At 43.5% G+C, this 13,868-nt stretch overlaps 1 protein-coding gene across 1 annotated transcript; it reads right to left on the minus strand.

The window, feature by feature from the left end:
• Window positions 1-9,244: 9,244 nt before the first annotated feature.
• On the minus strand, window positions 9,245-10,771 carry LOC101784141 (agmatine coumaroyltransferase-2). Its single transcript, XM_004979637.3, has one exon. It carries the CDS (start codon window positions 10,718-10,720, stop codon window positions 9,383-9,385), a length of 1,338 nt encoding a protein of 445 aa, XP_004979694.1. The 5' UTR covers window positions 10,721-10,771; the 3' UTR covers window positions 9,245-9,382.
• Window positions 10,772-13,868: the final 3,097 nt, after the last annotated feature.

Raw genomic sequence — 13,868 nt, forward strand, 5'->3', positions numbered from 1 at the left:
GCACGCCCGGGTTGACGACGACGACGCGACAAATTTTGACAGAGTTCTCTCCTGGTTTAAGGGTGCCCTTGTGCATCGACCTATGTGTTCTTTACTGGCGCCGGTTAATAATTTATAACAAAATGAATCATTTTAAATATCTAGTGCAAACCACCACTACAATGGAAACCTGAAAACCCATCTAGAAAACATAAGGAGCATAGGAGTTTAAAAAAAAGAATCGGAAATGTTGCGCATACATAGTGGCATAGTGCATTTTTAACCACATGCATGCATGCAGGACTTACGAGAATTAATCCATGAACCATATTCTGTTGTAGTCTACACGTGCATGCAAGTGCACAATATTTACCAGAACAAACTATAGTTTTGTGATCTTGTCTACCACCATTTGCAAAGTGTGCAAATCCGGTTACCGTAATACATTGCCACAATTAGACATCACGCTGTTTCGATGAACCATTTACTATATTGAAAAGAGGGATGTACCATGAATTAGTTACGGAAAATCCAATGGCTCAAGACAGTAATTGAGATGGGACTAACCACAATTGAGCATCAAACGTTTCTGGTAAACGAAATACTATAAGATCGAACAAATTTGCGAAAAGCCGAATGGCATGATATTATATTTTCTAGAATGGCATCAACAATTTTCCACAAGGTACTTACTAGAATATCGTCATCAATTTGCTACAAAGTACCTACCAAAATAGAGACATCAACTTACCAAAAAGGTATTTACCAAAATAGCTTCATCAGTTTACCACAAAGGTACAAGAGTAGCGTCATCAGTTTGCAACAATGGTATTTACCAGACTGTTGTCATCAATTTACCAGTCTTTTGGAAGTTATTTCATTCCGAATCAGAGTCCATTTTTGAGGAAAAAGATTACTTTTACGATATAGAATGTAGTCTCTTATTCACAGTTCAAAGCGAAACAATATATCTTTCTTTGCCAAATTGACTAGACTACAAATGACAGTACATCAACAGTAAATAATATGAGAAATTTACAGAGCTTTCCTAACACCTCGGAATCTGTAAGAACAATTATCTACTCAAAGTAAACCTATCACTAGCTTACTGGCACCAGTAGATAACTAGATAACTCTTTGGTCCCATTGACTATATCAGGACATTTGACCGACAGATCTGGAAAATCAATTGAATTTGGCTCCGCAACATAAACATAGAAAAACAGAGTTGACACCTCATTGGCAGCATCTTTGACACACAAGATCAAGAACCCCCTCCATTGTGAGATCCAATAAGTACTTGTTGCTAATCAGATTTTTGATAAAAAAATAATTTTCATGGAAGGCTGTCAAAAAAGGGATTCTTGAGCGTATGACACAAGACCAGCTGATCTGCACAAAGAAATGAATGAGCGATGCTCCCAAGAAATGAAGCAGGCTGAAATAAGGAAACTGGGAGAGATTGCCAAATCCATGAAGCAACTGCATGTTACAAGAATCCAAGAGCCTACATTTACCATAATAAATCTACCAATTCTGAACTCCATGAATCTATTTCTAAATGTTTGACTAGAATCTATGCCCCATCATATATCATTTACGGTAAATTTCATTCATGATTACTAGAATCTGTGCCCATATACATGTGATTTACGATAATTTTGTATTTAAATTAAGATGATCACTGCAATGGTGCTATAATGATAACGAGAAGACAACCATGCTTTTTTATAGTCCTGCGGTCCTGCCATGGATTTATATGGAACCGAACTTACGAGAATTAAGTAGTAAGAATCTACACATTTACTATAACATAATGAGAACAAGAAGCACTGAAGATGACCAGATATTGATCGACATTGTTTCTGCCAACCGAACACAATGATCATACTAGTAGCAGACTAGTAGAAGGAAGCTAGCTTGCAGGCTAAAAAAACTATGGTTACTGCCCTGTGATTGAGTTGACACGAAAAAAGTGATGATGAAATCGATCTGAATAATGTACTTCTTGATACAATCTTCGTCCAATCTTCAGAATCTAACTATTGGATAGGGAGATGGGATTCACTTTATAATGTACCGCTTCCTTCTGCTGATAAAATAAGATAATAAAACATCGGTTAGGCTTACAACTGCAGTAATTCAAGCTTCACAACTATACCCTCTACTAGTTCTTTACATATCAGATATATATGTCTGAATTACTATATGAGAACTAACGATTAAAAGTTACTAGAATATATATTCAATAGATGCCCGTTCTATGGTAAAAATATGATCACATAATATGGTAAACATAGTGACAGGACTGATGCATAAAAATAGAATCCGTGCAAAGAATGCAACAATCATGGGCATACCAGTTTGCTTGTTGTAATGCAGAGACAAGCATGCAGCAGTGATCATCATGAGTGCCGCCGGAAATGCACTCATGTGATTAAAAATTGACAATAATTTGAAACAATTCGCGGAAAGAGCCACAGTTATATTTCCAAATTTTATATGGCAGCTGAGGAGGCAAATTTATGATAAGGCCATGACTGCGGTAACAAGATTACCAGAGAAAGAGAACTCTAGCTTGCCAATGGCAGTATCTTACATATTTATTTGGACACATAATCAGCCATGTCCATAAAGATCAAGGCCTGTGTTCTTATTGTTCATGTTCAGTGGGTAGTAAAGCATATAGAAACACAACTCTAACCTAAACTGAGTCACCTTTTCCAGCATCTGTGGTAAAATAAATTAGAAGGGGTGGTACTGAACTAACTAGAACAAAAATGCGGCTAACAAAGAAATTGCTTTAGCTTGACAAAACCTAATGGTCAGAGATGTTTTGGTGTACTAGAAGGAGATTATCTCACAGGCACTAACACAGCAAGGTTATCTTCATTCGACATCTGAAAACAAGACTAGTTTAAGGATCTACAAAGCTAACTATAAGCAACTGATATATCAGAAATTTACAATAAGACAACCATAATGTCCATATAGTTTTGAGAAAACAGTAGTAAACTACAGAAGGTATTTACTACTGTGAAGGGCCACTGAAGGCCTAGTGATCTGAAGGAACAATTGATTTTCCATGAGCACTAATATAATAAGTGCTGCTGAAAACTATCGCATTACTCATCTATAATCAGTTACACTAAAATACTGGATCACACAATGTATAGGGTGAAATTACAATAAGGCACCAACGGTTATCATCATTTTGATGTATATAATTTACTATATATATAAAATGGGTCAATACAGTATTTAGAATCAGAAGTTACTGGTTACTGCAATTTGGCTCCTTCGTACTCCGTGGAACCAAATAACTATAATGATGAGATGGACTTACCACGAACTATTTACGATAATTCAAATGGTTTGAGATAGTAATTAGTGTGTAAAGCAGTGTAAGAAATTTGGTTTTGCTCTATAGAAAGGCACGGTAAGACCACAAAGGCATCTATCGATATCACGTGATCAGTTACTATAAAATGAGGCCCAATTAACTAGAATCCAATATGCTACAATGCCTTCAGTAAAGTACCAGAACTTATGGGCCAAGATCTGCACCTCCGGGCCACAAGCCAGGATGACGAGCTCTCCGGCGGCGCACGGTTGGGGCAAACCGGATCGAGGCCGTTTCCGTCGGGACGGCGGCCAAAGTAGTCAACGGCTGGCGGGGAGTTTTTGGGAGGTCCTGTTCCTGTCAGGTAGGGGCTAGAACCGGAGCGTAATTTAGGGGAGCGCCGCTCGGCTCGCTCAACCTGCTTGCTTCGTGCGGTGGCTATGGAAGCTGAGCCGAGCCGATGGAGTCAGGTGCCCACTGCGGGCGCGGGGGAGCAGAGGTGGTTTGGGTTGCGCCACAGGTTCTGTTGCGTGCGTTTGTTGGTCCAGCTACAGAATTAGCTATTCCGTGACGGCTATAGAGAAATATATATATACCTATCCACTCCCTTCCATCAGGCAATTGTTTGTGAATCTTGTAAAATGTTGGATTCTTCCACCAGTAGAGAATTGATCTTCCATGCGCTCAATTTTGTCCCAATTTAAAGTTGGCCTCGGATAAAAGGGGGCGCGCCACGGTAGGCTGGAACGGAGCGGAGATTTACTCCGGTTGGTATTTGCAACCGGGACTAAAGGCCCCCCCTTTAGTCCTGGTTGTAATGGCTAGTTCCCGGGCGTTGGTAGCGTACCCCTTTGGTAACACCAACCGGGATAAAAAGTTTAGTCCCGGTTGGTAATTACAACCGAGACAAAAGAACCACCCTTTTGTCCCGGTTGGAGCCTCCAACCGGGAGTAAACTTTCAACCGGTTGGAGTTTTTAACCGGGATAAAAACTCATCCCCCATTATATCCCAAGACAGAGGCCTTTCTTCCTCCTGCAGCCCAAGCCAGTCCACCACAAAGACAGAGCTGAGCTTCACCTGCTCTCCGGTGGTGCCGAAGCAAGGGAGGTGCTGCCCGAATTTTTCCCCTCATTTTCGTGGGAATTTCACTCATCCAAAGTGTTGGGAAGGTTTGCTACTTCATCCTCTTGTTATGCTTTGATTTATGCTTTAGAGAGGAATAGAAATGAGTTTGTTTGTTAGAAAGAGGGAGAATGAAGAGGATTTGTATTTATACATGTTTTTGACCTAGAATGTGATGGATAGTTTGCTTGTTATATACGATTTGTATTAGTTAAAACAACTTGATGTGTAGAGTGGAAATGGATAGTTTATTTGCTAGAATGTGAAGTAGAAAATGGAGAGGACTTTGAGCTTGAATGTGAGGGAGATTGATGTGTCACATATAGTATGTATCCTTCGGTTTGAGAATGATGCTACCCTTGTCTAGACGGTTTATCTTGTCAAATTCAATATGGTTTTTCAAATCCATACTTGTTGAACTTGCATATCGTGTTCACCTCGGTGAGCATGTTCTCCGTCGAGCAGCGACAGATGTCAAGGAGGAGCTTCGATTCTACAAGAAAGAGCGGATACGGATATCGTGGAAGACCGTGTCCCCTTTTTCGTAGAATCGAAGCTCTTCTGTGATGAAGTACAGTGCCGCCCAGTTGAGAACATGCTCGCCGAGATGATCTTCAACAAGTTCTGCAGTGCTAAGGTATGAATTTTTGTACATAGATGGCTTCTGCTACTGGAGAAAGTGGCGATGGTGGGGGCGATCGTCGTTCCTCTTACGGCAAGGGGAAAACCATAGTTGGCTCTCATGATAAGTCGAAGAAAATAAGCACGTTGGAGAAAGCAATGCTTCGTTATTTGCAGAAATGTCATGAAAATGTTGTTGCGGCGGGTCAGGAACCTCCTTTTGGTGGTCGTTATGCTCCACCGTCAGTCCCAGGTGTTCCACGTCCACTTATTACTACCGTTCCAGGAGGCAAAAATAAACCACAGGATGAGGTTGGGTCAGCAGAACCTTCGTCTTCACCGCCCAAGGATGCTTAAAGTCCTCCTAGATAATAATCAGTGGATGACTTATCGTAGTGTATCATATTGTTTGGATCTATAATTTAAATGTGTATTTCTATCTATATCTAAACTTTCAGCATTATTTGCACTACAACGTTTGACATGCTTTCAATCGTGAATCCATTTTCATACGTAATCAATTTTCAAGTGTAATCCATTTTCACGCGTAATCTATTTTCAAGTGTAATCCATTTTCATGCGTAATATGATGTAGATGGATCGACAATGGATGTATAATGCGGACAGACGGAGTAAGATGTTTATTGATGGCTTGCATTATTTTCTCGAAGTGGCCAAAGCGAACAAGCTAGAGAACGGGTTCGTATGTTGTCCATGCTTCCAATATAGTAACGAGAAGGACTATTCAAAAGATTGCCTAACTATTTAGTTTGGACCAAGCACGGTGAAAGAGGGGTTGTAATGGAAGATGGCGAAGAGGAAGAGGATGATAACAACATTCCGGACTAGGTTGCAGGCCAAGCTTTTGCAGATACTACAATGGGCGAGGCTGATGAAGATGAGTTTGCAAAAAATAGCCCTACCGATGACCTTAGTCAGGTGCTACGAGATGCACACAGAGATTGTGAAACTGATAAGGAAGCAGCAAAGTTGCAGCGCATGATAGATGATCACCAAAAATTGTTGTATCCATATTGCCAGCAGGGCCATAAAAAACTAGGTACGACACTAGAATTTTGGCTCATATCATTATTTTTTTGCTTGCATCACCGTACTAACTTGATCTTCCATTTTATGTAGGATGCTAATTCAGACGTGCCGACGAGAAGCGTACCTACATATTGGCTTCATGGATCCATCCGTAGTTAACCAAAACAGATACAGGTATCGTTGAAAAAAACTTTGGTGGAAGTATACAATTTCCTAGACAAACAAAAATTCAAGGATTTCATACTACTTCCATACAACTTCAAGTAAGTGTGTATACCGTCTACTTTCGTTTTCTTTTTCCTTACCTGATTAATGTTAGTTAGCTCTAATATGTATGAATATTTTACGTACGCAGCTTCCACTGGATCCTCATTATAATTGAGCCTGAAAGAAGCTATGTCAATGTCTTCGATTCGTTGAGAAAAGATCCGGTGGAGTATCGAGACATGCAAGACATGCTAGGCTTGTAATAATTTTAGACCTTTATCTCAATGCAAAAGTTTGTTTCCTAAATTTTATCCCGGTTACACTATATCATTCATTATTCTAATCCGCAGCGCATGGAGACAATTCATGAGGACACACAAAGGTCCATTTAAAAAAAAACTTACATGGAACACAGACTTCCTGGTACGTATGAAATCTGCACATTTTGTATATTGTATAACACGAATATTTCATAACTTATTTTTTCCCCATTGAAGTGCTTAAGACAGGAACCCGAGAATAATCTATGTGGCTACTACATCTGTGAGCACATGCATAGTTTTATGGGATCCAAGGGACTAAAGATGACGCAGCACAACTTTAAAGTACATAAAGTAAAACTATTAATAGTTAATTATTTTCTAGCTCCTTGTATTTAATTGTTCGTGTAACATTCACATATTTCCAAATTATAGATGTTAAATATTCAACAAGGACTCTTGAAGAAGGAAAGAGTAACGGCAATATGTGAAGGTCTCATTGGATTCCTAATGGACGAGGTGGTAAATCCACAAGGAGAATTTTATTACGATGGACGAAATTTAGACGCTCCGAGCAACACCTCGACGGAAAGATTGTAGATATATAGTTTGATTTGTATATATAATACGCCCTAAGATCGATTTGTATAGTATGCTAAGAATTATATATATATACTACGAATTGTGTATATATATAGTAATTGTATAATTAATTTCATTCGTTTAAATACTAGTTTGATTTCATTATAAAAAAGTCTCAACTACTAAAGGTTAACAAAAGGGCCGGGGTACATTTGTGATGCATTAAATTACAGGCGTCATGTAGGCGCCTGCATGGCACGCGTCTGAAATTTAAATAGGACTTTAGTCCCGGTTGGGTACTAAAGGGTGGCTTTGCTCCCAGTTGAAGGACCCGGGACTAAAGACCCCCCTTTTGTCTCGATTGGTTTATCTCGGATGGATTTTCGAGAGATATGCACCCTACCAACTGGGACTAAAAGCGAGTTCTCTACTAGTGTTCCTGCAAAATTAGCTATGTATCCTCGAGGATGTGCTATTCTGTTGTTACGTGTTGATGATACCAAACTGACCGGCAGAAAATAATAACTTATAAGCTATTTTCGGAAACGCAATATCCAGTTGGGGTTTTAGATCAATCCTTTTTATTCTTAATACACCTACCAATCCAGGTCTACATTCAAAGTTCAACCGTATGACAAATTTGAGAGGCCTCTTCCTACATTTGATTCGTTCTCTTTAAGAGCATCCGGATTATATTGTTCACTAATCATGTTGCTGCAGGTCATGTTGGCAGAGTCAAAGTCCTCGAATTTTAGAGCAGAAACTATGGTAATATATTCGAGTTATTTGGTTATGCATGCTAATATTTTAGACTAAACACAAATTATAAAAAAATATTATTTGACACAAGTTCTAAGTCTTGTTGGGAGAGTCAAAGTCCTCGAAGCTGGAGCTCTGACAGAATCACACTAAGTCATTTATCTTGTAGCTAAAATTCCCTTCTTAGTTTATAATGTATGCATGAGTCGCTCACGCGCCATCTACATACATAAAAGTATATGGTAGTGTAAATAATTGAGCCCTCTCGACGATAGTCTGCTAATCGTTTTACTATTGATATGAAGTCACGGCTGGCAAGTAGTATCAAACCATTTGTAGCAAAAATACAGACGGACTTGTTTTATATCTGAATGGTGTTCTATATTTGACTTTGTTAATAAGTCGTAGGCTGGTAGGTGTAACAAACTTCCGACAAATTTTGTATTTTTTATGTGAGACAGCTCTTATGTTCGAGCAATCATTGATGCTATAACCTTGCATGATGAGATGCGAGACACCTGTACCTAATCCGGTTTTTTTTGTTACTCTTGCTTATTTTTAGCACCTGTCACATCAAATGTATGTTTATGTACTAATTAGGAGTATTAAACGTAGACTATTTACAAAACCTATTACATAAGTGGAGGTTAAACGGTGACACGAATCTATTAAGCCTAATTAGTCCATGATTTGACAATGTGTTGCTACGGTAAACATTTGCTAATGATGGATTAATTAGGCTTAATAAATTTATCTCGCCATTTAACCTCCATCTGTGTAATGGGTTTTGTAAATAGTCTACGTTTAATACTCCTAATTTATATCTAAATATTTGATGTGACACGTGCTTAAAAATAAGCCAAGGGAACCAAATGGCCCGAGCACGTGTACTCCCAAGAGAAAATCTACTAAGTACGTGATAATTCTTCCATTTTGTTTGCCGTCATATGGCCCACTACCTAGTAGACCTTGAACTTGTCGTACTTGCTTGACATCCTCTTGCCACGATAACCTTAGGGGTGGTACTTGTCAACTTATTTACGTGTGAAATGTTGACTCAATTTTTTTCACAAACTATATTTATTCAAAATCTTTTACAAGAAATGCCGATTCAATATTTTATAGATTTATTGAGCAGCATTTTTAACGAATTGATATTTTGTAATTGAAAAGGTACAAAATATATACTTTTAGAGTGGCTACACCAACAAATAGCAAGCCCAGTTTTTGAGAAATTGATATTACTGCAGTTGATGACCGCTGCCCAGTAGTCGTGAAACGAATGTATAAACAAGAATTCGACCTCAATAATCTTGCCTCCACGAATTATAGCAAATTCGACAATTTAAAGATCAACACACAACATATGTTTCTTACAACAATTCGATCGATCGGCCATGGATGCAAGAGCAAGCAGACTAGCAAGCACCAGATCAGATGGGTTCCATTTCATTCCCCTAAAGACGTGCGTCCGCCATTGCCAGCGAGTAGCAGCACTTGTTGAAGGTGTCCATGGCGCGTCTGAAGAGAGGCACGTAGGCGTCCATGCTTCTGTCGCCGGAGAAAGACCGGACAATGAACACGGTGCCCTCAACTGACAGGTAGCTGGGCATGAAGAAGAACGGCGGACCGCCGCCGAAGTCCAGGTCGTAGAACGGGGCGTGGAGCAGGCTGTCCACCTCGACGTCCGGGCTCAGGACCGTCTCCGACGAGTCCGCCGACGGCACCAGCCGCTCCTCCTCCACCGCCCCGGAGCTGGCGAAGTCGATGAACGACCTAAAGTAGCTGTCGTCGACGCGCGCCACCTCCCGGGATATGAGCTCCACGGCGAGCCGGAGCGGCATGGACACAAGATCCCCGGCGGCAGCGGCCGGCCGCGCCCAGAGCACCACGTTGCCGGTGTATCCCTCCGGCACCGGCGGATGGCGCATGCGCATGCGCCCGTCCACGGCGACGCAGAGCCTGGTGATCTCGCGCGCGTCAAGGCCGCGTGCCTTCGTGATGCACCGCCACAGGTGCGCCGCCACGCACTGCAAGGTGCTGTACGGCCGCGGCGCCCCCGCCGACGCCCGCGACCTCAGCTCGGCGACGAACTCCCGGCTGAAGCGCACCCTCTGGACAACCACCTCGTCGTCGTTGTCGACGACGGCGACGTCGCTTCTTCTGCCGGGCTTCTTCTCTTCACGGGGCTTGAACTCGACGCCGCGGTGCTCGAACGCGACCCGCGGCGGCTGCCGGGGCAGGAAGAGGGACGCCCTGTCGTGCGCCGGGACGGGGTCGAACGCGGCGCCGCGGGTGGCCTGGCCCCAGGCCAGGAGGAAGTTGCAGGCGGCGCGCCCGTCGGCGACGGCGTGGTGTATGGTGTGGCCGACGGCAAGGGAGCCGCACTTGAACCGCGTGACCTGGACCAGCATCAGCTCCTCGGCGCCGTCGCCGTCCGGGTGCAGGCGCAGCACGTCGGGCGTCGGCTCCAGCGGCATGACGTCGCCGAGCACGACGTCGGCCGTCGCCTCGACGAACCGCGCGCCAGCATCGTTGAGCAGGATCGCGCGGCTGCCGGCGGCGTCGACGCCGAGCCGCCCAGCCCACTCGCGGTACTCGGCGAGCGCTCTGGCGAGCCCTGCCGCGAGTGCGGCGTTGGGCGGCGCCGGCTGGCGAAAGAAGTTTATGCCCGAGATGTGCTGGTCGAAGTTGGCCTTGTCGAACACCGTGAGCGGGACGGCGGTGGCGTCGCCGCCGATGCCACCGCCGTAGGCGGGCTTGACTGCCTTGGACGTATGCACCGTGATCTTCATGTGGAGACCGTGCGTACGACGCGCCTTGGATAGATGGTGTTTAAACTGTCAACTGTGGATACTGGTTGGTGCAGCACCATGTTCATCAGCTGCTGATTTTGTAGTTTGAACAAGGATGTGACAGGTTTACGTAGATTAGAGAAGTTTGATGCATCCTTATCTCCTGTAACAACTCACGGTCGTACATGTGCTATATAATTCACATTAACACAATCAACAACTCGAAGTAAACAAAACGTAGATAGAGTTCATATATACTACTCCCTCTTTTCTATATCATAGTTGTGCACTTTAACTACATAATCAATCAATCAATCTACATTATTTATACTACTGGATATTCGACTTTCCATCTACTCCCTCCGTCCCTATAAATAATTGTTGCTTTTGGTTTCGTATCGCAAGTTTGACTCGATTTGTAGAGACTATCTGCAACATTTGTATCTCCAAATAAATTTATTAAAAACTAGATTTAAATATCTATCTAATGATATTAATTATGCACCATAAATATTAATATTTTTTATATATATTTAGTTAAAGTTGTTTCTTGGTAAGCAAAAATGATAATTATTTAGGGACGAAGGGAGTAGAGCATTAGGCCGGTCTCAGAGAAAGTTTTACAGAGATTTTCATCAGAATTAATTTCAAAGTTGCATCATCAATTTTGATGACTTGACAAGATCTTTATGAGGTGAGAGATGATGGAGTTTCATGAAATGAGAGAGGAGTTTCATCCCCATAAAATCCACCAACTACAATTTCCAAGTTTGCAGTCCTGATTATAGTGCAATGAACATGTGCCTTGAGAGTGACCTTAGTACCGACCCGCACAAAGCCTGGTACTAATGTTTGCAGAGAAATCTAACCGTCCATCCCTAATAGACGGCTCATATTTATGTTTTTATTTTTCATTAAAATATTTCTTTTTATTCCACATTAGATGCAGATAGGCCATTCCAGTATCAGATCCGCTTTGCTTTCCTAACTCACTAAGTCGCTTGCTTGACCATGATTTCCATGTCACCACGTTAATCAAAAAAAATCTGGCCTTCCATCGTCTATAATAGCAAATTTTTACCATGTGGATGAATCCATCATGCATGCATCATGACCGAAGAATCTAAACATTGTGGATGGAACTTAGACTCAAGGCTTTGTTTTGTGGGGTGTTTGTGTAGCTCTGCCTTGGTGGTTTCGGGCAATATATGTGTGTTGTTGGCACTGTAGTTGGCGTCATCGGCACAGATAAGTCATGGATAACGGATTGCATAACCGTGCCGACTCTTGATTAAAAAAAGAGCCAAAATCTGGCATAGAAACGTTAGGATGAAGACAATGTTCATAAGAAACTTGTAAGTTTTTACAAAATCTACAACTTTGTAGTTGTTCACATCATTTCGGTGCCTAAATTATGTGAGCAAATATAGTTTTTGGACAACAAGGATCAAAAGGGATAAAACTCTATATTTCTAGCGATATTCATGCACTACAGGAAAGCTACAAATTGCCGAGTGTCCCAGGCACTCGGCGAAACCCTAAAAATACTCGGCAACGTATTTGCCGAGTGTAACACTCGGCGACGAGCACACGGCAAAGTTAACTTTGCCGAGTGTCTTTGGTCGGGCACTGGCAAAGGGTGTGCCGAGTGGCACAAAACACTCGGCAAACAATATTTCCAGAAAAAATAAAAAAAAACATACCCCGACCACCGGGGGCAGCTCCAGCTGGCCGCCGCCGCTGCCGCCGCTGCCGTCTCAACCATTGCGACGCCGCCACCACGCCCAGGCCATCCACGGTAGTTCCAGCTGCTCGACCGTCGCCACCACGCCCCGGCCACCAGCTCCGGCTGCTCCGCCGCTGCCACCACCGCCTGCTCCGCCCGCCTTGGAGTGCGCTGCCCGCCTTGGAGTGCGCCGCCGCTGCTCCATCCCGCCGCCGCCCGAGCTTCTTCCCGCCAGGCACCCTCCCAGCCGCCACCCGAGCTGCTTCCCGCCGGGCCACCTCCCCGCCGCCACCCGAGCTGCCTCCCGCCACCACGCCGCCTCGCCCGCTGCCAGATCCGCGCTAGATCCAAAGGGGAGAGAGCAGGGGGCCGTCGGATCCGCGTCGGAGGGGAAGAAGGGGGCGCGGATCCGGCCGGAGGGGAGGGAGCCAGGGAAGGAGAGGCCGGATCCGGAGGGGAAGAAGGCGTCGAGCGACGAGGCCGGGGGCCGGGCGGCGAGCGGGGGCGGGCGCCGGGCGGCGGCGCGGCCGGGGGCCTGGGGCCGGGCGTCGAGCGGCGGGGTCAGGGGCCGGGCGCCGGGCGGCGGCGGGGGGCGGCGGGCGCCAGGCGGCGGGGGGCGCCGGGCGCCGGGCAACGGTGGCAGGGAGAGAGGAAGAGGTGGGGGAGAGGAAGAGGTGGGGGAGAGGCGGAGGTCGAGCTGAGTGCGGGATCGAGTGGGCCGGGAGATAAGGACGCCTGCGCGGTTTGGAAAAAAAACGTCGCCGAGTGTTCGGTGTGGACACTCGGTAAAAGGTTTCTTTGCCGAGTGTCCACACTAGGACACTCGGCAAAGTTTTTTTAAAAAAAATTAAAAAATATCTCACAGTTTCAAAAAAATACCAAATTTTCACACGAAACAATATATGTTCTCTACTAACTATACAAAAAGTTTTGTAGTCAAACCGAACTTGACCGTCACTTCGACTCTAAATTTTATCGAATCCTTCTCAAAGTTACTATTCTTCTTCTGAGATGCTTCGGTTTGTAATCATCGTACATGATAAAATGTGCAAAACCTTCTCAATTTTTTTCCACAGCCTCCACGTATTATATCATCACATCATGACAAATCTCATGATTTTCAGACTTTGCTTATTTTTTTTACAATTTAAAAATACTACCGCCACACGTTCATTGTCGTGTTTCCTGAACAAGATGTTCGAAATTTCTTTTCATTTCATGGGTCAAGTCTCAAATTGAGCCAAATAACATGAATATCATTTTTCTACTCATTTTGTTCCATAATTTGAATCACTTGCAGTTCAAATTTGATTTATACCAAAAATTTCCTTGAAATGCAATTAATTAAATAAATATAGCAAATAAATCCAAAAATATACCAAATTTTAACATGGAGTACCACGTGTTGTATGTGGGGAGTAG

This window comes from Setaria italica, chromosome VIII (genome assembly GCF_000263155.2).
Source record: "Setaria italica strain Yugu1 chromosome VIII, Setaria_italica_v2.0, whole genome shotgun sequence".
In the NCBI taxonomy this organism is placed as follows: Eukaryota; Viridiplantae; Streptophyta; class Magnoliopsida; order Poales; family Poaceae; genus Setaria; species Setaria italica.